Source organism: Tubulanus polymorphus, chromosome 2 (genome assembly GCF_964204645.1).
Source record: "Tubulanus polymorphus chromosome 2, tnTubPoly1.2, whole genome shotgun sequence".
NCBI lineage: Eukaryota > Metazoa > Nemertea > Palaeonemertea > Tubulaniformes > Tubulanidae > Tubulanus > Tubulanus polymorphus.
Genome location: NC_134026.1, coordinates 21,850,861 through 21,875,478, shown reverse-complemented (window position 1 = coordinate 21,875,478; position 24,618 = coordinate 21,850,861). Strand labels below are relative to the sequence as shown.

Genomic DNA, 24,618 nt, shown 5'->3' with positions numbered 1-24,618 from the left:
TGTAGCCGCTGATGAAATTCACGCCGGCCCTACACACATCGTAATAGCTTCGTCATTCCACCGGCATGCCAACGTCAGGGTCTGACTTTTATATCAGACTTCCAAATCGTGTATACATCCGCCATTTAACCGAATAATCCGATTTACTTATCATTTCTATTTATGCCTGCCGCTTCTGATATAATCATACATCCTTTACTATTACAATACGTCTTCTAATGATATTCAATGCAATATAACATTTCGACGTTCAAATATAGGTCATTATATAATCACAGGAAGCCATTCTACATCTATGTCAATAATATTTTGCCAGATAGCTTATTTGTGTACACATAGACCTGTGACGTTATGCACATCGATTTACGGCTGTCGTTCGTAAAATGACGCTGAATGGTTAACATTGTTTAGGTTTCATAATGGTAACGTTTTATAAGGCGTCAAAAAAATCGCTTCCGTTTTGCCGCAACGCACACAAATATTTTTGGATATAGCCGCAATCAAACTATGTACGAGCTCGTAGGGATTGTTCTAGCTGGAGCGATTTTGTGTTTTTCGCTGTTTAAAAAGTTTATATCTTCCAGAAATGAGAATGCCACTAAAAGTGACTCACCTGCACGCATCAGACAGTTGTTAGGTAAGGATTGAAGAAGGTGCGATATATGTGATATGATATGATTTGATATGATCTATTTTCAAGTAAAAATTTTTACAAAATGAATGAATAAGAAAATACATTAAAAAGGTAATAATATTAAATAAAGGACTGCTTTGTCGCCGGTGTGAACTACGTGTTCTTTTGTAACCGTTGAATACTATGGCATCTAATGTTGACAAAACGGCATATAGAAAACGAGCATTGTGTATAACCTACGAGCAATTATCTCTTAGATAATTGCTCGTAGGTATAACCATGGACGTATAAACTAGAGTTATACGTCCATGGTATAACGAAGTCCTTTAGCTCATCTAGTGAATTCTTCATAAGAGAAAACTGAAGTATGACTGAACATTGCGTATTGATAACTGGTGCATTGATACCTGAAATAGGTGTTGTCTAGACATACAGATTGATGTCTAGATATCTAGAAAACTAGATAAATTGGTTGGGGTTTTTTGAGGACCCTATTGGGTGTGGTGATCGCGTTGATGTGACAATACTTTGGTCCTAAATAACAGTGGGAAGATTTTTAGGATAGTTCAAATAGTTACAAGGAGGCACTAGATTTAGTAAAAGAAAATCATAACAAATTGACATACAAAACATTCCATTCTTCAACTCACTGTGAGGGAATGAGTGAACTATAGCGAGGGAGTTCATGACCTATTTCTCTAATGTCTCCTATCAACCAACCCGTCGAAGGCGGGTATCCTGACATATTCTTTGTTATCCATATATATACTATAACCGCTGTGCTAAAGTTTCTGATGATCTTGATCCTGTGATTTATCAAGTGTTGTCAATTAGTATTAAGAAACACCTTTTCTTGAATATTTGAATTTATTTATTTTGCACTTTAATTACAAGTATATACTTACAGAATTAATTAAAATATGTAATATATTTTCAGTAATGAATTTCAAAAATAACAGTCTTAGAAGAAAAAATTTGTCGACAATGAATCATTAATATAACTTATAATTCTTCCAAAAACAACCGTATCACGTCAAAGAACAAATTACAAAGTAATCATGACTGTGTAAAAGGGTGGAGGAGGAGGCATTAGATAAGCTTGATGATATAACACTCAGAAAAAATCAAAAAGAACAAAATTCAATCGAAAGAAAATGCAAGTTCAGATATATGCAAGCAAGTGTAGGTTTTTTAAATAGATTTCTAAATGTTATTCAAGATTTTGAAATAATCCATTTCGAACTTTTGAACCTTCAATTTTGATCAAATTTTAGAGATGTTCAAAATAAACTTTCAGTATTATAAGAAACCGTGTATTGTATCAGAAGGGAAGTTTGAAGATTTCAGAGAGATTGTTATTCATGTATTGGATAGATGATGTGTTTTTTAAAGAAAAATCGAACATTTTTCATTGTTGTGTCTAAGTTTTCTAACAGTATATAAATGAAATATGTATACAGTGGAACCTCGTTGCAACGAACTCGGTCACGACGATTCATCGGATATAACAAATAAAAGAAATTCGTTCCGAAAGACAATTTGATTAATTTCATACTGGATATAACGAACAATCGGTTATATAGAACATATTTTCTGGTCCCGTGAAGTTCGCTATAACGGGGTTCCACTATATAAAACTAAATTTTTTTCTTATGGAATTTTCAACGTCAAATATTTTTAGGTAACTGTGGCCGACCGCTAGACTGTGTTGAAAGGTATCTTAGCCACGCTCATACCAAGTATGCGAACATCATACTCCTCAATGTTATTTTCCTCGACAGCTCCGAACCGCTCACCGAAGCCCTGGTAATCGACGCCCTTAGTTTGTTGTGGGACCGATACCCGTTTTTGCGCTGTACTATCTTTCAAGAGACGGCGAATGATCATATTCCGTTGATGAAGTATTTCGTTCCAATGCAGAAAAAGAAAATACCGTTTTTGAAGGAAAGAAGCTGCAATTGGAATGATGCATTCGATGCTGAATCGCTTACTAGTTTTAAAGCAGGAGAACCGAACTGGCGCGTACGAATGTTCGAGGCCACGAAACATCCTAACGGGGATTACCGACATCCTTTCATTTTCTGTTTCGCTCATGCTATCACCGATGGACATTCAGTGATGACTATTTACAAAAGCTTCATCGGATATCTCGAAGGACTAATTAAAAACGAAGTTATACACGTCACTAGCACACCGACGTGTCCACCATTACTCGATGTTATCAACGAAAGGATAAAGATACCGACGTTAAGGCGATTCGTGAACAGACTATCGTTCAAAATTAACGAACTGCGAGAAGGGTCTTCTTCGTTAAATTTGACGTCGGCTGTTGTCGAAAAACTGAAAACAGGACATGCACCGTGTTCAGGCGTTTGGCCATTGAACCTGACGAGAGAAACGAGCCAAAAGATATTCAAGAAGAGCAAAGAAATGGGGGTAACAGTTAACAGCTTTTGTACGGTAGTAGGAACACTGGCAATGCGAGATCTTTTAGCCAAAATAGATCTGATACCGAATAAAGATTGCGCTATCGACTTGATGACAATATACATGGCAAGTACACGGTTGATTGCAGTTCCAAACATTTCAGACGAATTGGTGGGAAATTTACCGATCATGACGAAGACCAAAGTACCAATTTCTGATGGATCGTCCATTGCTGTATTTTGGAAAACCGTCAAACAATTCGATGCTGAAATAATCAGGCAAAAGAAATCGGGACGAATGTTTGATATGTATTTCAGTTGGATCGATACGTTGAATGCTGTGACACCGGAAGCATTTTGTGACAGAGTCTACTCTAATCCAGGAAGCTACCAACAGTTATTAGCTTTTTCCAACTTTGGGCGGCACGAATTGACCCCACCTAGTTCGGAACGAATCATTAAATTCGCGAAAACCTACCCCGGTGTGTCGGAGTATACCAATGGACCAGCGTTGTTTGTTCATCTTCTTGTTACGGTGGATGGTTTGCTCAATTGGAGCATCAATCACCACAAAAACAGGTTCTCCGATGACATATTGGCCGATTATGAAAAAAGCATGAAAACGTTGCTGGATTCAGTAATCTAATGTAATCCCATGTTCCAACATATAACATCTGAACACCTTTAGTAACGTTTTCCCTTTTATACTGAACACCTTCCGAATATACTACACACACTATGCAATTTTACACAAAGATAATCGCAAACTCTTTCATGGTTTTTAGTAGTTTGGCTTATACAAAAGAAGCACTTTCAGCACTTTTCGTGTGGACAAAGTAGCAATGAGCACTAGCATTGGAATCGGCGATTCGCCCGCCTGAGTTAAGATAGAGCTTGACCGTCTAGTGCTGCCCAAATGTATAACAATAGCGGTAAAAATGTGAACTAACATAATACTCGCTTGCCAGAGTCTTTGACAATTTGCGGACCGGAAAATATTCCCACGATTCATAAAACAGCACTGAAACTACTCAACTATTTCTATATTAAAAAATCCGTTTTGATAGATTGAATTTGTGTCTGGTTATTTCTATTTTTGTTATGGAGCAAAGCTAAAAGTCACTGATAATTGGTGCACATGTTTCATCTATACTGCCTTAATGGCATTATGGAAATATAGATGAGTCGTTATGTAATCACTCTATCTACTTTGAGACGGTTTGTCCATGTCTTATGTGTTAATCATTGTCATGTCATTTCTCATCATGTTTGTTTTTACATCAACTTCCTATTTCAACCTTTCTTGTTCCCAACATGTAATTATAGTTAGTGCGTAAAATAAAGGCAGTCAAGTTTTGGTAATCCAAGCTGTTAGTCGAATAGTTACTTTTTGGATTTCCAATCGGATATACTCGACGCAATGTGGATTTTTCAAGAGCAGCAACACGAAGTACCGAATCCTTGTGCAATATGAAATAAGACCAACAAACAAAAACCCTTCAGATTTCACTATACATGGCTGAGTTATTCTATGTGTGAAAAATTACACTATATATCTGACTAACAGCGGTTGTTGTTGATGCTGCACCTCCCTTTCTGGGTTTAGGAAAAGTACCCTCTCTGACGCCATTTCTGAAAAATACAAAAAAATAAAAAAATCGTCCACGATGATACAGGCCTTCCATGGCGAGTTTTTGGACTGAAGATGACATGTCTAGGGTAGATACATGTATTACAAAATAACTAGATATTCAGTCTGGATTCATCTATATACGAACGAATGATCGACGAAAAATGAATGCAATAGCCCGTTGGGACTTACGTCCCAAGTGGGCTAAAATAAATTTATGTACAGACAGGGCGGTTAGCTGGCCACCTTTAAAGCTTAGCGGAGAGGAGAAAAAAGGTATCAATTTTTTTTCTCGCCTAGCAAGAATTTGTACCAACGGCATGAATCAGCACTTCCAAAGTACATGTACAAGAGAGGCTGGGATTTTTTATCGTAAAATAGGGATTATTATTTATTTATTTATTTGGTTGGTAAATTTCGTTTGATTTTTCGATTGAGTGTCCAGTTGAGTGTTACAGACCCACCACACCTGCCAGGAGCGAAACAGGGGGTTTGATTTTGAAATCGGAATTCGGAGTACAGATATAGTTATGTGATCGGCGGCGGAGTTAACAGAATTTTATGAAATCGAATATACTTTGCTCCGAAAATGTCGTGACGAATCCTTGTGACCTAACGTTAGGAAGGGTGGGATGGTGGTGCTGTCATCGGGTCCATGTGAACACAAATAAGGGCCAAAAATATCGAAAATTTCGTACAGTCAAAACAAAATTAGAGCTCTTGATTTTGATTCCTCTGGTCCATCTAGGAACAACCATTTTTGGTCAATGTAATGGACTCCGCAGATCATTAAAAAAGGGCCAAAATAACGGATACAAGTTCCTGTAGCCGTAGGATCGAAAACTAAAACATCTTATACTTGATGTCCCGTTCAATGCACTACATACACACTACATACTTGACGGTACAAACCTGCTGCGTGAAAACGGGAAAACGCGAAATAATTTTTACAGCAAAGATGTTTTTAGACATAGGAAAATATTTCTGATGGAAATACTTTTACTCACAAAATATATTTTGAAGACGATTTATTTTTCACACCGAAATTTTCACTCGCGAATATTTTTTAATGGAAAATTATTTTTCATGACGAAATTATTTTTGTCAGGATATATTTTCATGGCACTTATCAGCCACCATACACCCGTGCACAAATAAGAAATACGATAATTAGCAGTATCAGTTATTGATTACCAATAAATCGGTAACTTACTATACATGTAACCCACTGCCTTGTGAAACGCTCTATCTAAACTTTGGTAAATATCTACTAAAAAAGGTCCGTTAATGCGACTGTTCATGGCGATTAGGCCAGTTTCCCTTACTAATATAATTTATTCCTCCGATGGTTAAATTTTGGTTTCGCCTTCGTAAATTGAATCCCGCTTCATTAGTCTACAAATCCTATCTTGATTGTTTGCAATGTATGAACACGCTCCCAAATTGGTGTTCGGGAATTTTCTCCATTCTAAAATCATTTTACCTTCTAGGTGTTTGGTCTAATCATGGCTCCAACTTTCCCAATACAAGCTGTTACAGTCTAAAATGCATCATTTATATTCTTCATCGTGGCTACTTCAAGTTAACGACGTTAATTCCAATCCGAAAATAAGAACCTATAAACTTTTACGAAACACTTTGAACTATAGAAATATATAATTTCGAACTCTTTCTTTAAAAGACGCGAATTCTCTAAACTGCGTCTTGGTTCCCACCGTCTTAGAATCGAGACAAGGCGCCATTGTCGTCCATGTTACCAGCTAATGAAAGATTTTGCCTTTACTGTCATACTAATGAAGTCGTTGAAGACGAATTCCACTGTTTACTCATGTGTCCCTCGCTTCATCCTGCTAGGGTTTCTATTTTGTCCACACTCGTATTTTTGCGGGATTTAAGTCTTTTTTGTTTTGATAAATTTTTATTTTCTATTTCTTATTAGAATGGAGACTATGAAATTGCCAGCCGAGTGCGTAATCTAGTTAACTCTTTATCTGCCCTCCGTTCATCACTTTGATGCTTTGATGTTTTTCTCTTGCTGTACGTTTCTTAAATTTTGTTCTACATTTCACATATTTTATCTTGAAATTCCATTTCATTTCCTATGTAACCTACATATTTATTATATGGAGCAATACGATTAAAGTTCAAGTTCAAGTGTGAATACAAACACAATGCATAAAACCAGAAATTACATATATTTTTGATAAAACAGAGTGTGCGCACTACAGACAAGACGGTGGAAGTGTGAAAAAAATCGCCGTGTCGCTCTTGTGAAAAAATTAAAAAATCGCTTCCGTGTTGCCTCAACGTGCGAAAATATTGTTGGAAATATAGACCCAGAAATATCCAACCATGTCCGAACTCGTAGGGATTGTCCTAGCTGCGGCGATTTTGTGTTTTTCGCTGTTTAAAAAGCTCACATCTTCCAGAAATGAGAATGCCACTAATAGTGACTCACCACGCATCAGACAGCTGTTAGGTAAGTATTTGTATAGAAGTAGGTGCGGCATAAAGCCATCATCCCCCGGCTGGAATTCCGGCGACCGTGATGGCATTGCAACTCTCAGTCACGGGCGGCAGGTGCGGATCCTATGGGGGCCACCTGCCCTCTCCCCCTATTTTTGATCGAGCTTACTTTCTCGGATGAAGGAGTATATGGAATGTTACCGAAATGACTGTGAGCATCATTTAACACAGCAGTAACAGTGTACATTGTTTAGTATAAAGTAGTGACAAATATTCCCTCCTGGTTATTTGAAATACTGCCACCAAACGTATATCATCTGAAAGCCATATCATATGTCTTTCTCTGTTGAAGACTGTTTTCACTTTTGTTCTATCTTGATTAGTTCACAAGATATCAGCTGATAAACCACAGCATGTAACGGATGTTATTATGCCTCTGATGTCTTAATGTATGTGAGTTGAAAAGTTTGTAAACAGTTTGCAGTTGCATAATTTTCGGAATCATTTGAAGTTTGGTATCCATCGAAAACAGAAAACCCCGGGAACATCAATTAATAATAAATTAATGATTAATAAATAGATAATCAATTATTGTTTCTTAATTCCAACATTTATCTGGAATGGGACATCATTTATACTTGGTTCTGATTGAATATGGTCCTTGATTTTTTATGATTCAGTCGACATACGCATTGTGTTCACCCGGTCGTCATGTATAAAGGAGAAACATTTATTGTTTGATCATGAAACTTGGCATGTACATAGAGGTCAGGAATAGTTTCTCGTGGTATAGATAACAATTTTATTTGGATCCAGGGTCTAATTTCACCCGAATTCAAATTCCCAAAATCTCTTTATTATCTAAGTTTCATTACATTACATGTATTATGATAAATACGCGGTTTATTGAGTATCTTAGCTGGATAAAGTTGGTAAGTTTGTGACTGCTGCTCTGACACGGATATTTCCCGGTTTGGATATGAGAGCGCTACCGCGATATGTATCCCAGGGTCCAGTTCCACAGTTCGGAGTTAAAATTTGACCCTGAGTTAACTCATTGAAAATGAACTAATTTTAACTCAGAGTTAACTCTAACTCACAACTGTGGAACTGGGTCCTGATTTGGATATTCTCGGCACTTATACCCCTTTCTCAAGAGATTGTGATAAACACTTTTTCGTTACTCTGACTACCAGATGATGTACGGGATCGCGCCCAAATGGATATTTTGGAGTGGTGATTTTCGTTTATTCCCTTTAACAAATATGATTTTGATTTTTTATGGTCTAACTTTCCTAACAACAATTAAACGATATATACTATTCAGAAACAAAACTGTAAAATATTTCTTATTGAATTTTCAACGTCAAATATTTTAGGTAACTGTGGCCGACCGCTAGACTGTGTTGAAAGGTATCTTAGCCACGCTCATACCAAGTATGCGAACATCTTACTCCTCAATGTTATTTTCCTCGACAGCTCCAAACCGCTCACCGAAACCCTGGTAATCGACGCGCTTAGTTTGTTGTGGGACCGATACCCATTTTTGCGCTGTACTATCTTTCAAGAGACGGCGCATGATCATATTCCGTTGAGGAAGTATTTCGTCCCCCTGCAGAAAAAGAAAATACGGTTTTTGAAGGAAAGAAGCTGCAATTGGAATGATGCATTTGATGCTGAATCAGTTACTAGTTTTAAAGAGGGAGAACCGAACTGGCGCGTACGTCTGTTCGAGGCCACGAAACAACCTAACGGGGCCTACCGATATCCTTTCATTTTCTGTTTCGCTCATGCTATCGCCGATGGACATTCAGTGATGACTATTTACAAAAGCTTCATCGGATATCTCGAAGGACTAATTAAAAATGAAGTTATACACGTCACTAGCACACCGACGTATCCACCATTATTCGATGTTATCAACGAAAGGATAAAGATACCGATGTTAAGGCGATTCGTGAACAGACTATCGTTCAAAATTAACGAACTGCGAGAAGGGTCTTCTTCGTTAAATTTGACGTCGGCTGTTGTCGAAAAACTGAAAACAGGACATGCGCCGTGTTCAGGCGTTTGGCCATTGAACCTGACGAGAGAAACGAGCCAAAAGATATTCAAGAAAAGCAAAGAAATGGGCGTAACAGTTAACAGCTTTTGTACGGTAGTAGGAACGCTGGCAATGCGAGATCTTTTAGCGAAACTAGATCTGATACCGAATAAAGATTGCGCTATTGACTTGATGACATTATACATGGCAAGTACACGGTGGATCGCAGTACCGAAAATTTCGGACGATGTCGTGGGAAATTTACCGATCATGATGAAGACCAAAATATCAATTTCTGATGGATCGTCCATTGCTTTATTTTGGAAAACCGTCAAACAATTCGATACAGAAATGATCAGGCAAAAGAAATCGGGACGAATGTTTGATATGTATTTCAGTTGGATCGATACGTTGAAAGCTGTGACACCGGAAGCATTTTGTGACAGAGTCCATTCTAATCCGGGAACCTACCAACGGTTATTGGCTTTTTCCAATTTTGGGCGGTACGAATTGACCCCACCTAGTTCGGAACGAATCGTCAAATTCGCGAAAACCTACCCCAGTGTGTCGGAGTATACCAATGGACCGGCGTTGTTTGTTCATCTTCTTGTTACGGTGGATGGTTTGCTCAATTGGAGCATCAATCACCACAAAAACAGGTTCTCCGATGACATATTGGCCGATTATGAAAAAAGCATGAAAACGTTGCTGGATTCAGTAATATAATGCATAGAACTATGACGTTTAAGTTGTATGGCTTATGTAATCCAATGTTTTACATAAAACATCTGAACACCTTTATTTCCCCTACCCGGCCCCTTTACCCACTTTCAGAAAACACACTTTTGATGTCATTTATTACAATTACAGATAACCGTAAACTCTTTCATGGTTTTTAGTAGTTAGGCTTATGCAAAAGTAAGCACTTACGGCGTGGACAAAGTGTCTCTAAGGAATCGGCCGATTGAAACAATTCGGCGGCCCGCCAGATTAAAAAGTCAGCTTGACCGTCTGATGCTGCCCCTAGATTTAACAATGGCGGTGAAAATGTGAACTAACATAATATACTCGCTTGCCAGAGTGTTTGAACGGCTGTTTGCGGGCCCGAACCAAGACTCTAGAACAGCGCCGGAACTCTTTTTGTATGAAAATATTGGTTGAAAGATTAATTTTCTATCGCGGTATTTCTAATTTTGTTATTGAGCAAAGCTCAAAGTCATTGATAATTGTTATACAAGTTTCATCTGTTCTATACCGTCCTTGATTTTTAATTGTCTTTACGTAGACAGTTTGTGTTAATGGTCGCGTTCAGATAGAACTTCCTTTTTCAACCACTCTTGTTCCAAATATGTAAATAAAGTTTGTGTGTAAAATAAAGGCAATTCAGTTTTGGTATTTCAAACTGCTGGTCGAGTTGTTACTCGCTGGATTTCTGATTGGATACACTCAACATGATGTGGGCCTTTCAAGAGCAGCAACGCGAAGTACCAACCGAATACTTGTGCAATATGAAATAACACCAACAAAAACCCTTCAGATTTCACTATACATGGCTGATTTATTTTATGTGAAAAATAACACTTTTATTTCTGACTAACAGCGGTTGTAGTTGATGCTGCACCTCCCTTTCTGGGTTTAGGAATAGTACCCTCTCTGAAACCATTTCTGAAAAATACAAAACCAAGAAAAGCGTTTAATATATCGTTCACGATGATACAGGCCTTCCATGGGCAAGTTTTTGGACTGAAGATATGTCTCTAGGGTAGATACAGGCATAACAAAATAACAAGATGCAGTGGAACCTCGTTACAACAAACTTCTCGGGACCAGAAAATATGTTCGTCATAACGGATAGTTCGTTATTATCAGTGTGAAATTGATTATATTTTCATAGTGGAGATGAAATTCTGTATTTGTAATATCCGATGAATCGTCTTATCCGTGTTCTTTATAACAAGGTTCCACTATATTCAGTCCGGTTTATCCCAAGTGGGCAAAAAAATGATGTAAAGACAGGGTGATTAGCCGGCCACCTTTAAAGCTCGGTGGAAAGGAGAAACAAGGTATCAATTTCTTTTCTAGCCCAAAGAATTTGTACCAACGGCATGAATCAGCACTTCCAAAGAATAAGAAAGGCTGGGATTTTAACAATGGATAAATTTTAATCTTCCTTGGCTGATTAGGAACCTTTCATTGCTCGCTAGAACAGAAAGCTAAGATCCCTGCCTGCTAAGGTTGGATTCAAAATCTTAATTCTGTTTTGGATAGTTTAATTAATTAATACGGTTCACTACAGATCAGGGAATCCAAAATTCCAATTGAATTGTTAGATATGCTCAGCTGGGGTGGTTTCTTGACTGAAAGGGGTATCTTATGTTTCATGTAAAATCAAATTTGTACCAACGGCATGAATCAGCACTTTCAAAGAATAAGAAAGGCTGGGATTTTTACGATGGATAAATCTTAATCTACCTCGGCTGATTAGGAACCTTTCATTGCTCGCTAGAACAGAAAGCTAAGATCCCTGCCTGCCGAGAAGGGGATAGTATCTTTCAAACAGCTATTGCTCCTGTTTCTAATGTCAGTCCATGGAAAATACTGAGCTTAGTGCACTAAGGAGTAAGCTATGCACTTAAGTAAACAGGGTTCCTACAGATATGTCATTCCTGGATATAAGGAGTTTTCAAAAAGAAAGTGTCTACATAACTTTCATATCCCAATTACCATAGACTCCTCCTGACCTAAATCAGTACTGTTTATCTGGTTTGGTGGTTTGTAAGCAATATTTAACCCCACCTAAACTCGGTTTATAATTTTCTTACTGCCTTAATGGGTAAATGCTTGTCCCAGTTGTATCTTAATGGGTGTTGTCTTCTATACAACTACAAACTTAACTGGACAAATTTCTAATCATTTATGTATTTCTTGAGTTTCAATTTAAAGGAGTTTCTGACATTTTGCACAAAATAAAGTAGTTTCAAGCACCTTTCAAAGCAGTTGCTGTTAAGAAGAAGTCGAAGGTACCCTAGTAAACAAGACTTCACGTTTAAACAAATAACAGGATTGGCTACTACGTCAAATTTGTACCAAAGGCATGAATCAGCTCTTTCAATGAATAAGAAAGGCTGGGATTTTAACAATGGCAGAGATTTAATCTACCTTGGCTGATTAGGAACCTTTCATTGCTCGCTAGAACAGAAAGCTAAGATCCCTGCCTGCTAAGGAGTAGGTATGTTGACGACCGAGCTGGATGTCTAGATTCTCAGTTTAATCGATAATCATTTGATAACAACAAACCTCAGGGCGCCAGAAAATCTGATCGAAATAACCAATAGAACGTTATTTATATTTGAGTTTGTTTTATAATCAGGGGTTCCACCCAATGCCTAACCCATACAATCACAATATGAATCGCGGCACCAGGTTTAAGTATTTCTATACCATTTACTACACAATACAGAAGCCAATTTCAACAATTTGACAACAGTTAACCCCCGATATACCACCCACATCGGTGCAGAACGAGTTTGGTGGTACAGAGAGTATGGCGGTATATCGGGGGTGTTTTACTGGGCATTTTTAGCGATGTACAATGAGAAAACCTGGCGGTAAGCAGTATATCAGGGGTAGACTGTACGTGCGGTATGATATTCTTGACTAATGGTGTATGATATTCTAATAATACCTGAATCGTCTGAATACACGTTTCATATGTCTCATACGTCCAGTACCAGTGGTCTTTCTCCTCTTTCCTTTTTCACTCCAGTTATCTGCAAGTAAAAATAACAATCATCATAACATGATGAACACCAGAATATTTCTTTACTTCTTCTGAAATAACAGTCAAGTAAAGAAATGTAAAGGTTTGGCCGCAGTCGCGGTCATTTTCCCACTATGTGTTTATATAACTTAGTTGTGTGAGGATGGCAAGTATTAAGTAGGACACTCAAGCAACAGCTGTTTAGGCCTCCCTAATGGTTCTTTAAAAGCCCTTTATTCATAATGCCAATGTTTTCGAAAACATGGCGTTACAACGAATTTGGGGTTATATCTGGCGTACGCTCGGGTATACTGAAAAAATTGCTCCACCGACGCTCGAAGACATTGCTACGACATCAGATCTTAACATTTTCGTTAGCATAACTAAACACAGTAAGTGGCGCCCTATTACAGACCGCGGAAGTTGTTTTTCAGCGTTTACGCACCGCGTATTCTCGATTCACTATCGCTGATAAATTAAAACAAAAACAAGTTCACGTGAATTAAAAAATTGATATCTGAATACCAAATCCTTACTGATCACAACGATGCATTATATACTCAGATCAACTGATTATCAACAAAATTACGGATCGAAATGTTGGACGGAGAACATGTGTGACGGACAGTAGTATCACGCGGTGCGAAAATGACCGGTAAAAGTGCAGATCCGCACCTCTCCGCGTAAACGGTGCAATCAATTACATGAAATATCATTGTTTTAGATTCAAAATGTCATCAGCAATTCAGTACATTGCCATTGGCTAATTTTAAGATATCTTCACTAGAGAGAGTAGAAAGATTTTAGCCTGGATTCTGTCATTCAGCAGATCGCGTCAATCACGAGAGGTGCGGATCTGCACTTTAACCAAAATGACCTACTGCAGCAGGATAATCTCTCTGGCAATAACATCATTTACAAACTGCTAGGAACTCAGATGATTTGGTAACTTACAGTGTCTCAATTTCGCAGCGGGATAACCACATTGGGCGCATTTCTTCTTCTGGATGTGGTAACTACTGCGGCCACATCTTCTGCATAATGTGTGCGTCTTATTATGACGCTTTCCAAAACTCGAAGTACCCTTCGTCTGAGGAAAAAGAACACGACAGGTATCATAAATAAGTAAGAAAATTTACGAAGATCGACATTTTACACAGGTTTTAAGCCACACGTTCACAGCTTTATTTACATGACAAGAAAATACATATTTATCGATTCTAAGAATAGCTTGACAAATATTTTTCAAATCCGCATGAATAAATTTATTTAATCAAACCACTACTAAAACTCATTGACGACGGAGTAGATAGATGTTGACAGATTTAGAAAATAAAACGAACAGTTTGTACCCACCATTTTGGATTAGTTTCTACCGGAAAGGGAATGTATGAAGGCAGGCGGCAGCACCTTACGTGATTCCAACAGTGCGGGTTAGGGCCGGGGTTCGAATCGTGGCACCCTTTCCATTAGATAATATTCAATCTTGATCTTCCTTATCTGGAATAATTCATTAAAAAATTTGAACATCCTCTAATTTGAAGAATAAAGACCAGCGCAATCTAAGACTAGAGCATTCAAAAACGGCTTTTCGTTAGCATTTATGAGTTGAAGAGTTGAATCCGTTGAAATCCTCCTACGTTTTTTCCTTGATTGTGGGTTTTAGTCTTCAAATTAGATTCAGATTAGTTCATTTTTCCTCTGAAAATCAATTTTCCATCTACTACATGTTATATGTACGATACCATATTCATTTTCCTCATTAAAAAAAAGAACAAGTTTATTCGCTGTTACAGATTCAAATTTTATTTACACCATTGTACATGTACAACTGCCAGTATATACGCTACAACAATACACAACAAGCTTACAGAATTTTTCAGAGTACTATAAAATATCGATAATAACTACACAGTATATAATTAAAAGCACAAATTTACAACCTCTGTACATATAGAACAGGCTTCACTGATGTACAAAACCAAACAACCCAACAACGCGGTAAGAAAGCCACCAGTTAAACACAGACTTCTGGCTAATCTAGGCATGATGCAGTTATGTATGCAGAGTGGGTGTTGCATAATCTAGATTAATTTTATCATCACAGTAGCAGTTATTCTGTATTGGGTCACCATTTCGTAAGAATAAAGCACACTTAGTATAGTTTCTGGTACATAGGTCTTTCAAAATCATGATAGCCCGACGCAAATCTGCAAAACAACGCTCATGAAAAATTACAAACTAATAGCATAACATGTACGTAAAAGTATCAATCAAAGATGATACATTGAATCCGAAAATATATTTACACAAGAATACTGGCACTAGGATTGCACCGGAATTCACTTTCCCCACAAGCAGTGAACTTGTACACTGTACACTGTACATCATCCTTAAATTACAGGTGTAATCATCAAAAAGAGGCATAAAGCAATCGTTTAGGTCCTGTGCTCCAACAGATATTTACTATATATATCCTATTTACAATTCTATAAAGTTTCTCAATAAATATTGAATAAATAGATCTGTTTTCAGTTAAACTTAGCAAATTTTTTTCGAAGACAATTTTCTGAACGGAAAATACAGAACTCATAAATTAACGTTAATTATTGAGACAGTTTTCATCATAAAAATCAAACATTATACTTACTCCATGATCGACAATAATACGGCGGACAGAAGGTAGGAAGGACATATGCTTTTTACAATTGAGCCCCAAATAGGCAAAATGAGTGTTTGCCAACCGCACTTAATAAAAAAAGCCTTGTACATGTAGCACGTGATGTGGTGAGAATTCCAAACCTAGCACAGTTATAAAGCTACATATACATAATATATATTAACCAGGCAACACTGAAGCAATATTTTCATGTTTTGTTTTAACGAGCCAGTGTTGTGATGAGGTTAGCACACATTTCAAAGAATTCTAAGGTCTGATGACCCTGCTTTGTCGGCGCGCACAAACTCCGATTCACCGACGATGACATACCAGAATCTTCAATTGCTTCTGAATCTGAAACACAATTAAATACAATATAAACGGTAAGGCTGTATATTTCGGGTAGGCCTAGGCTTTTCAATTTTTGACATCAAAGTAGTGATTCTATGGTAGCAATCATCTTAAAATTGATACCATGGTAGCTAAGAAGTATTAGATCAATGGAAGAAGTTTTATACCTTCTTGATTTTCACTGGTCAAACTTTTGAAGTCTAACAAGTAACTCTTAGGATCGACTTGATAAAGTTGCAATGCCATCTTAACCTGAAAATTTGACATCCGAATAAATATCCAGTCGCAAGAATTAAATTTTACATCGCAGCAGACATCGACAGTTACCTCTCCATTTGTTATTGGGTTTATACGCCGGACACGGACATGAAAAGAGTTGATAATTTTCCATTGCTAAAAATATAAACAGCCCGCGTATCTTACTTTTACTGAAATCAATACATGTATACAAAAACAAATAATTCAGTTTTATAAAAAATTTGGAATATAAATATCACAATCACGTTAACCCAAGATTCGTAGAGTAGCCGTGTAATCCGGGTTTAGAATAAATAACGAGACGAGTAGTACTATATAGGTTAACTATTTATTTGACACATGAGCTATCGCTACTAATGTAATGTATAGAAGCTTCATCAAGTGAATGAGTCACTCATTCACCTGATGAGCTAATCAGCTATTCACCTAATAACTAATAGCAAACACTAAACTCACATAATCCAGCGTTTTCATCGCCCTAAATACTTCATGCATAATATCGTGGGGTTTACTTTGCGATCGGATTCCTACAAAACAAACCGCTTATCATACAGACCTATATGACACAGAGATAGGATTTAGTGATGCCATTTCATATGTTTACACTTACCAAGGTGCCACTTAGCCCTCTTCATTGGTGTCGCAATTTTTCGTTCAGTGGCCAACAATGGTTCTAAAGTATGTCCAGAATGTTTCAGCTCTGCGAAATATAAGTTTTTTGAAAACAAGTTTGATATTGAGGTAGCCTACAGAAACTCACTCAGTAGATTTTCCGCAAGGCCTTGGTGTAAATTATCAAATTCGACACATACCTGGCATCCGCTCTGGATGTGGGCGTAGTGGAGTGATAGGTCTCGCCTGAAACAATTCACAAAAGTAACAAAACAAAATCAGAAATAATGCATATTATCTTAAAAGGCTTGGCGCACCAATCCTTCCATCAACCTAGTCTATTGTATTGTGCAAAATGATACAAAATAAAACATCTCATCAAGAATAAAAATTCCTTATCCCTAAGTTGCGCTGATGTAACTATTCTGTGATTTTCATCTCACGGCAGGATTCGATGTACGATGAAAATGTATATATTCTGCACAAAATCATTCTTTCAAACCTTTTCATCATAAAATGCTGCCGTTTCTAAGTGATTCCTAATACCAAGCTCATAATACCAAAATCATATCTCTATTCTACCAAACAAGAGATCCGTGCATAAAACCATCTACACAAAAAAGTGCATCATTTTACCCCATTAGTTTTTCTATGTTTTTTTAAGAAGAGGGCCAGTTATGACAAGTTTCTTTTTAAAAAGAAATACATGTTATGTTATGTTTGTTAAATTTCACGTAAGTCGGTTTTCTAAAGCAATCAAAGATACAAAATTTAGTATAATGGTTGTTTAATGGTATGTTATGGTATGGTGTGGTATGGTATGGTACAGGTTTTCATAAATAAGTTGGTGGATTGAAAGGTTCTCCATATTGCCGATGGTTTTCTGTATATATGATTTCAAAGGTTTTTCGGGGGAATTACTATACTCAATAATTGTAGCATGCAGGATTATTTTTCTTCAGTTTCTTAACTTCACACGAGAATAACAAGTATCTTATAGACGAAATAAACTAAACCCTATCAAGTGAAATAATCGATATGTACAAAACGATGAAATGAAGAAGATTAAATAAGCAAAAAGCAATTTTCGGAGTCATAAAACGAGTTACGGGAGAATACAAGACCGACATTCAAGTTGATATGAAACACACATTTAATAATTCGCGGACAACAAAGAACAGGGGAAAGATCCGTTACGCAATAAATGAGAAATGAAGTGATATGGAAACTACGAGTAAGTAGAATAATGTGATTGCTAGCTTAATTTGAGCATCTTACTGTAATGTATGACTCATTGGTCGGCGGGCTCGAGGCTAAATAAAAATCGCCGAGGTCCATCTTCGACGACGCTGAAACAATCAAAGGTCAAACCTGTTTGATTAGATTTTACAAAAGACTTACCGTAATGAACGACTCATGTACGGGAGGACTAGATGCATAAAAGAAGTCAGGTACATCCATTTTTGCGGCTGAAATATTCAACTACATTTTTCACAAACATATGATCGCAAAATGAAACCACAGCCTATATGCACGACAATTGAGACGAATTAGAAAATCATTCATTCATGTTCTTAAATTTTAAAGGGGGCTTTTAAGGGTCTGTCCATCGTATCACTTTTTACAGAGGTTACATACATACCCTCAGATTCAATACGTCTGTTGTCGATTATTAGATGGTAGGCTATCGCGAGCTGGTCGTGTGGATCGCCGCTCAACAGCGCGTGGTGAACTTCATTATTATCGACACTGAATTTCTGGAATATTCAAGAGAAAAATATTTGAAACTTATGGCAGGGCATGGCGGCAAAACAATGCAGCTACAAAGTCATAAATTTACAATCGTCATTAATCAAGGACACAAGGACCAATTTACACAGGTAAGTTAAAATGGACCTCTAAAGAGATGAAATCAGTAAAACTTGAAAGCGGAGCATAGCAAGAAACCTAGTTTTGAATACTGGTACATGAAATAATACAGTGACAAATTAGGTCTTATGACAACTTTTGAATAAAGATCTTATAACCAGAAGTTGAATTAAAATTTGCGTGAAGTTTACCTCACAGACTTCTGCGACAGCATCGCGATCGATGATGGAAGCATCTTGATCGTTTGGTGATGGAAACAGATAGTCTTCAAGCTCAACTTTGAACCACTCATGCTCCCTAGAGAAGTACCAAAACCAGAATGTAAGATGAATTACACTTCTTGAAGGTAGCAGTGGTACCGGTAATGTATAAGTTAATCAAACGATTCGCTGCGTGTGTTAATGATAACACTTACTTCACTTCTTTCATAGTGACTCTTTTCATAGGATCCACCTGTAAACTTTTCACCAGCAAACTGACAACAGATTTATTCAAATAATCAGGAATCGCAAATATTCCAGCTGAAAAGATATTTATGGTCCTTTTTTCTACTACTAAAATATATATTCAACTAGATCTCGTGATTGGGAAAAAACTTACATTTGATCTTACGAAACAATGATGGGACATGTTCATCGTCAAAAGGCAGCTACAAAGGACACAAGTCAAAATGTTAAAAACGTTATAATGTTATAACACCGACACCAGTGGCTTATACAGTGTATAATTTCAAGTTAATAGTCCTTACAGTTCCACAGAGAAGGGCATAAAGTATTACTCCGCAACTCCAAACATCGACCTCTGGGCCGGCATACAATCTGAAAGAAATTTGTATTCATTCATTTCAATAATGCGATCTTGTCTCTAATAACTTCTTCACGCGAATTCTTAAAGAGAACTCACTTTCCAGAAATGACTTCTGGGGCTGCGTAATTCGGCGAACCGCAGCTCGTCTTTAAAAATTCGCCGTCTGTCATCATATTCGATAAACCTGCAAACATAAACAACTATGCTATTAACACATTCAGCCCCACGATGACGTCTCCAAGCAGTCGCGATATTTCCTTACATACCGAAATCGGCAATTTTAACATTACGATGCTTGTCGAGAAGCAAATTTTCCGGCTTCAAATCGCGATGAACAATCATATGACGATGACAGTAATCAACACCTGATATGATTTGTTGGAAGAACCTCCTCGCCTCGTGTTCCTTCAACTAAAAATTCAACTACCAGTAACTAAATTAGCAATTTGAAATTCTATCTATCATCACTGCTTAATTATTACCGAGGGAGGACCCAATTATTCTTCCCTATTTCCCTTAGACCACTGAATCTGCACTCTAGAGATGGCAAAATTCAAATTGATTTCAGCAGTTTTAGGAGATGGTACCCAACAATTGTCTAAAGATATGACTAATTCATAACTGTTTATTGAAACACATTTAATCTAATCTAAATGAAATGACTATGATATTTTAGATCTCACCTTGCCGTGTTTCACAATGTAATCAAACAGCTCTCCTCCACTCACGTATTCCATTACCATGAATATATCAGTAGGTGTACTGATTACTTGATACCTAAAACGTAATGAAACCTTTTCAAAATGATTAATCTACTTGTGTAAATTTAAACAACGTAGACCAAACATATAGGTACAGCTTGTACAGATGCCGAGTTCATACTTACAGTTTGATAATATGCGGATGTCGGAAAAGTTTCAGGTTCTGTATTTCACGTCGAATCTTTCCGACGACATCTAAACTCTTGATTCGGTTTCGATTGAGAATTTTTATGGCGACTTGGTGCTTAGTCAACTGATGGCAACCGACTGGAAGAAATGAATAGAATTGAAAACGCATAATCACATATACCCAACACGTAGTATCTTTATTCACTACCCATTAAGGAACACAACAGGCCCTTTAATAAGGGATACTATCATGTATTGTTTTTGTTATTCCCCTGTAAAGAATTGACCATTAATTCTTTCCTAGATGACAAGTGAATTGAGCAATGTCGGCAGATTGCTACTCTACATCAACAGACAGTCGTAAGTACAGCTTTTTCCCTCGTAGTATACCACTTTGGAATTCATTACCAGCCACAGTCGCTGAGGCCCACTCTTTAGCATCCTATAGGAGTGGGTTGTCAACCCTGACCTTCTAAGGGGAGCCCCCATCCCAGGTACAATCTTTAGCATCCCAGTGATGGACTCAAGCTATGTTGGTGGGGTTTTGCACCCTGTCACCGCCACGGAAGCCGAACTGGTCTTGTCCTGCATGTCCTGAGGGTGTGAACATTGCAGGATTGTCAAGTCGTGACAGAGTGACGTACCGATGTAGATGAATTGAATGTGAGGAACTACAACTATTTCTATTGCTATCATTGCCATAATAAAACAACACAAATAAGGAGGATCAGGCCGAAGAGATTCTATATAGCTGTAATAACACTGCAATATCACATAGGACACTAGTCAGTAACCTCTCTGTGGTATAGTTTCACGATCGGATATTTTCACAAAATAGTCCATCCGATTATAAAAGTTTACCACAAGGTCAACAATTAGGTAACGAAGACACGAGGCGATGTCACACAAAATACAAGATATCTCAAATCTAAGAGCCAACTCCCATAGCACCGGTTCTAAACACTCAATTGGTTATCAACCAGAAAACAAATCAAAGATGGTAAACCAAAATACATACTTTTTACTTTACCAAATGTTCCGACACCAAGCGTATCACCTAGAATGTAATGGCCAATCTTCACTTGGTTATTCGGACTAACTGAAGCCTTGTCAGACATTTTTTCTGCGTTTATAGTGCGATGAAATGATCATTAATAGGATAACTGGGTCCAACACACTAGGTGATCACATGTCATCGATGTTCAATACCGAGAAAATCAAGATGACGAAATATCAGAATTTAATTTTCGTCGAGTTCACCACGGCACAAGCACAACGATGATCAATTCGTCATTTTCGGCGAATGGCAACAAATCGAAGTCAGCTTAAAGACTTCGCAATTGAAAACAAACGTCAAGGATTGAGGAAAAAAGTCTAGTGCGAGCGTGTTAGAAGCTTTTTGAGCGAAAGGTCGCCGTCTATAAACTAAATAAACACGATGATAACATTTCCTCCGCATGAACCCGGAAGTGTAAAACAACAACATGAAGTAGAGTAGGTTCGAATCCCCATTTATTCAATGATCAGTTAATTATCTAATTCAAATAAAATCACTCTTACAGGGCTTAAAATAATATTCAGCTCTGAAAAAAATTCAATAAGAGGTTTATCGCAGGTTAAAACCGGGAATGGTTCGAATCCTCGGGCGGGGCTCGCGATTCGCGGTCGATACGATACCCTGTGGCGTGAGAGTGTATTGTGGAGCCGATTGTAAACAATAAAAGGCGAACGATTGTTCAAAATTTGTTCTTAAAAGTATGTATTATTCGAAAGATTACCTCGAAAAGAAAACTGGTCCCCATGGAATCGGAAGGCCGAATTATTTGAAGTCACTGGTTGATGAATTCAGAAGTTGTCACGATCAAAAGGGTACGCCAAACGTCAAAATCTCGCAGACTGTCTTTTCAATTGAATTCAAATTTTATTGATATCCTTGGCAGTCACTTGCATTTCTCATGCAGTTTGCATTCACTAAGGTGTAATTCTGTTCAGATGTATATACATTTATGTTCATTAATATGTCACATATGATGCCATATCTTTTTGTACATTTTTCAGACTCCAGGAGACAAGTTTTAGCAAATTTGGCTAATTTTGCTTATGACCCGATTAACTATGATTACATGAGGAGACTGAACGTTATTCAGATATTTATCGGTGCGTCAATGAAAGTGCTTAAGATGAATGGATTAATTTGGATTGAAAGTTTGTGATTTAAGTGATTTTGATAATCAAATTGGTCACATAGATTTTCTTTTTAAATTTTGTAGACACTTTAGATGCAGAAGATGAGAAACTAATAGAATTTGCCATGGCTGGTCTTTGTAATCTATCATTAGGTTTGTCCTTTCATCAGAATTTTGCACAGATAGACTTGTGTGGTATAGAGATTTCAAGGCTATTCATCAAACTGTAAAGGTCGCAACTGCTGAAGTTTCCTCTTAGACTATCTGAGGTTAATTCTTTTAATCGCCGTATTCTAATAACCTTTTAGATAAAGATAACAAGTTACTGATTCTGAATAAAGATGCTATACAGAAGATAACCACATGTTTGTCTAAGTAAGTATTTAATGTCAATTATTTTTCGTACAACTTGATCAAATAGCCAATAAACAACATGAGGGACAGTACAGGGCTTTAACCCATCTTTTGGCATACTTGAGACATTTAATTACTGTTGACAAATTTATTTCAAGCTCTAATGTTGAAACTGTATTGAATGCGATAAGTACATTGATGTTTCTGGTGACAGCTGAGTCAAAAGCAGGTATGTACAGTATGCAATGGTATGATCATATCTTATTGGATTAATACGACGGCAGGCTGCAGTATGTGAATTTCTCAATAAACTAGTTAAACCCGTCATTAATTTCTTGGCACCTAACACTGATCTGTTCATTGATTCTCTATATGCGGAATTATTCAATAAGATTCAGATATTAGTTATTGCTTGGGTGTTACTAAAACTATGCACTACTAAAACGAAGATCCGAGAAAAATAACCGACCATTTTACGTTTCATTGTGTTTGTTTATTTCTAGTATTACCTACACTCATCGACAGAGGTGGTTGAATACACAGATAGCGCCCCTAGTGATGATTTCTAATGAGTGCATAGGTCTTCGTTTTAGTCATGAATAGTTTTAGTCTGGCAAAGTACATATGTCTTCGGTCTTCGTTTTAGTAGTGCAAGTTTAAGTAACACCCGTTATTGCTTACATGATTTTTAAGCAATTACATCACCGGCTGTTGTACAAGTCATGATGAAATTCCAACAATCATCGAACAAGAGGCTGAGTAACCTGGCAACTGTATTTTTAGAGGTACAGTGAATTGCTGTTTTTTTTTCTCAATTCGATTGAAAATCTGTTTAATGTTCTCAATCTGACAGTTTTGTTTTTACTGTTGCTAGGACTATTGTACAGATGTAGCAAAATCAGTGTGCGAAAAGGACGTCTTGTCAGTTGATCTTCCTACTTGATAAACATCGGCAAAGATAGAAATCAACAAATTACTGATCAACAATATATCAAATATGGACATGTGCTGAACATTTATTCTGAAGACAGAAGAACATGTAGATGTATTATCAGAACACGATTCTGAAAGACAAACATATTCTAATATATTGAAATTGTCAGATCATCAAGTATTTTACCAAGTTCATGTAGATATGGTGTCCCTGGACCCTAGTTCTACTAGGCGTTAGATGCTTGTATGATGTATAGAGTGTACATGTGTGTAAATGCGAATACATGTACATGTACGGAAATTTGAACGAATAAACGTAACACCGTGGCGTAAGACGTCCACGCAAAGCTGCAAAATTTTCAGTTTCCGAAATTTCTGGGACGGGGGCAACTCACTAAATTCGGCCCTGCACTAACCCCCTCCCCTTGCCCAACGGACGAAAAAGCAATCAAAGACATCGGATATCCAGCCTTGCAAAAAAAAATTTCCTTTTCATTCACTCATTTATCATACTCTCTGGACTACAGTTTGATATTCCATACATAATCTTGAAAAAGTAAAATATACGACTAAGTCGGACTCGGATAAAATATCTCGGTCCAATTGAGAAATTGTAGTGTATTTTCTTATGTACAACTCGGATCAAATATTTCAAGATCCGTCTTAACTGGTATCTAACGCATAGGCGCAAAAGCTTCATTAATCATTGAGTGTCGGTAAAAGATACAAGTTACTGATA

The 24,618-nt window shown here is 37.2% G+C and overlaps 4 protein-coding genes across 6 annotated transcripts; 2 read left to right on the top strand and 2 right to left on the bottom strand.

Moving 5' to 3' along the window:
• Positions 1-528: 528 nt before the first annotated feature.
• LOC141900035 (uncharacterized) lies at positions 529-4,398 on the top strand. Its single transcript, XM_074786737.1, has 2 exons — positions 529-637; positions 2,316-4,398. The coding sequence occupies exon 2, from the start codon at positions 2,531-2,533 to the stop codon at positions 3,704-3,706; it is 1,176 nt and encodes a 391-aa protein (XP_074642838.1). The 5' UTR covers positions 529-637; positions 2,316-2,530; the 3' UTR covers positions 3,707-4,398.
• Positions 4,399-10,732: 6,334 nt separating this feature from the next.
• On the bottom strand, positions 10,733-14,381 carry LOC141899500 (large ribosomal subunit protein eL37A-like). The gene is made up of 4 exons (XM_074785856.1): positions 14,317-14,381; positions 13,915-14,050; positions 12,886-12,970; positions 10,733-10,865 (listed from the first exon to the last, which is right to left on the bottom strand). Exons 1-4 carry the CDS (start codon positions 14,317-14,319, stop codon positions 10,784-10,786), a joined length of 306 nt encoding a protein of 101 aa, XP_074641957.1. The 5' UTR covers positions 14,320-14,381; the 3' UTR covers positions 10,733-10,783.
• A 369-nt stretch (positions 14,382-14,750) lies between these two features.
• Positions 14,751-21,860, bottom strand: LOC141898786 (5'-AMP-activated protein kinase catalytic subunit alpha-2-like). 2 transcript variants are annotated; one of them, XM_074784882.1, is made up of 17 exons: positions 21,425-21,860; positions 20,403-20,544; positions 20,200-20,293; positions 19,783-19,927; positions 19,613-19,700; positions 19,458-19,527; positions 19,310-19,358; positions 19,125-19,230; positions 18,901-19,006; positions 18,483-18,597; positions 18,242-18,309; positions 17,041-17,086; positions 16,839-16,928; positions 16,685-16,755; positions 16,298-16,363; positions 16,138-16,222; positions 14,751-15,973 (listed from the first exon to the last, which is right to left on the bottom strand). In XM_074784882.1, exons 1-17 carry the CDS (start codon positions 21,522-21,524, stop codon positions 15,840-15,842), a joined length of 1,575 nt encoding a protein of 524 aa, XP_074640983.1. In that variant the 5' UTR covers positions 21,525-21,860; the 3' UTR covers positions 14,751-15,839. The 2 variants fall into 2 exon arrangements, with proteins under 2 accessions (XP_074640983.1, XP_074640982.1); XM_074784881.1 differs by lacking the exon at positions 18,242-18,309 and adding an exon at positions 18,119-18,189.
• Positions 21,861-22,082: 222 nt separating this feature from the next.
• On the top strand, positions 22,083-23,958 carry LOC141899204 (armadillo repeat-containing protein 7-like). Of its 2 annotated transcripts, XM_074785369.1 has the most exons (7): positions 22,083-22,275; positions 22,465-22,563; positions 22,677-22,745; positions 22,901-22,967; positions 23,105-23,175; positions 23,640-23,731; positions 23,821-23,958. In XM_074785369.1, exons 1-7 carry the CDS (start codon positions 22,164-22,166, stop codon positions 23,887-23,889), a joined length of 579 nt encoding a protein of 192 aa, XP_074641470.1. In that variant the 5' UTR covers positions 22,083-22,163; the 3' UTR covers positions 23,890-23,958. The 2 variants fall into 2 exon arrangements, with proteins under 2 accessions (XP_074641470.1, XP_074641471.1); XM_074785370.1 differs by lacking the exons at positions 23,640-23,731; positions 23,821-23,958 and adding an exon at positions 23,450-23,566.
• Positions 23,959-24,618: the final 660 nt, after the last annotated feature.

What these genes read in the sequence shown, in the direction of transcription:
- LOC141900035 (XM_074786737.1), top strand. Translation starts at nt 2,531, where the DNA reads ATGAAGTATTTCGTTCCAATGCAGAAAAAGAAAATACCGTTTTTGAAG.
- LOC141899500 (XM_074785856.1), bottom strand. An exon ending in CGCTGCGAAATTGAGACACT is followed by an intron (nt 12,971 to 13,914) that starts GTAAGTTACCAA and finishes TTTTACTTGCAG; the next exon opens with ATAACTGGAGTGAAAAAGGA. An exon ending in CGTGTATTCAGACGATTCAG is followed by an intron (nt 10,866 to 12,885) that starts GTATTATTAGAA and finishes TGTATTTTTCAG; the next exon opens with AAATGGTTTCAGAGAGGGTA.
- LOC141899204 (XM_074785369.1), top strand. Translation starts at nt 22,164, where the DNA reads ATGTATTATTCGAAAGATTACCTCGAAAAGAAAACTGGTCCCCATGGA. An exon ending in CGTTATTCAGATATTTATCG is followed by an intron (nt 22,564 to 22,676) that starts GTGCGTCAATGA and finishes TAAATTTTGTAG; the next exon opens with ACACTTTAGATGCAGAAGAT. An exon ending in TCTTTGTAATCTATCATTAG is followed by an intron (nt 22,746 to 22,900) that starts GTTTGTCCTTTC and finishes ATAACCTTTTAG; the next exon opens with ATAAAGATAACAAGTTACTG.
- LOC141898786 (XM_074784881.1), bottom strand. Translation starts at nt 21,524, where the DNA reads ATGTCTGACAAGGCTTCAGTTAGTCCGAATAACCAAGTGAAGATTGGC. An exon ending in AACATTTGGTAAAGTAAAAA is followed by an intron (nt 20,545 to 21,424) that starts GTATGTATTTTG and finishes CATTTCTTCCAG; the next exon opens with TCGGTTGCCATCAGTTGACT. An exon ending in CCAATGAGTCATACATTACA is followed by an intron (nt 17,087 to 18,118) that starts GTAAGATGCTCA and finishes GAATTGTTTCAG; the next exon opens with GCGAGACCTATCACTCCACT.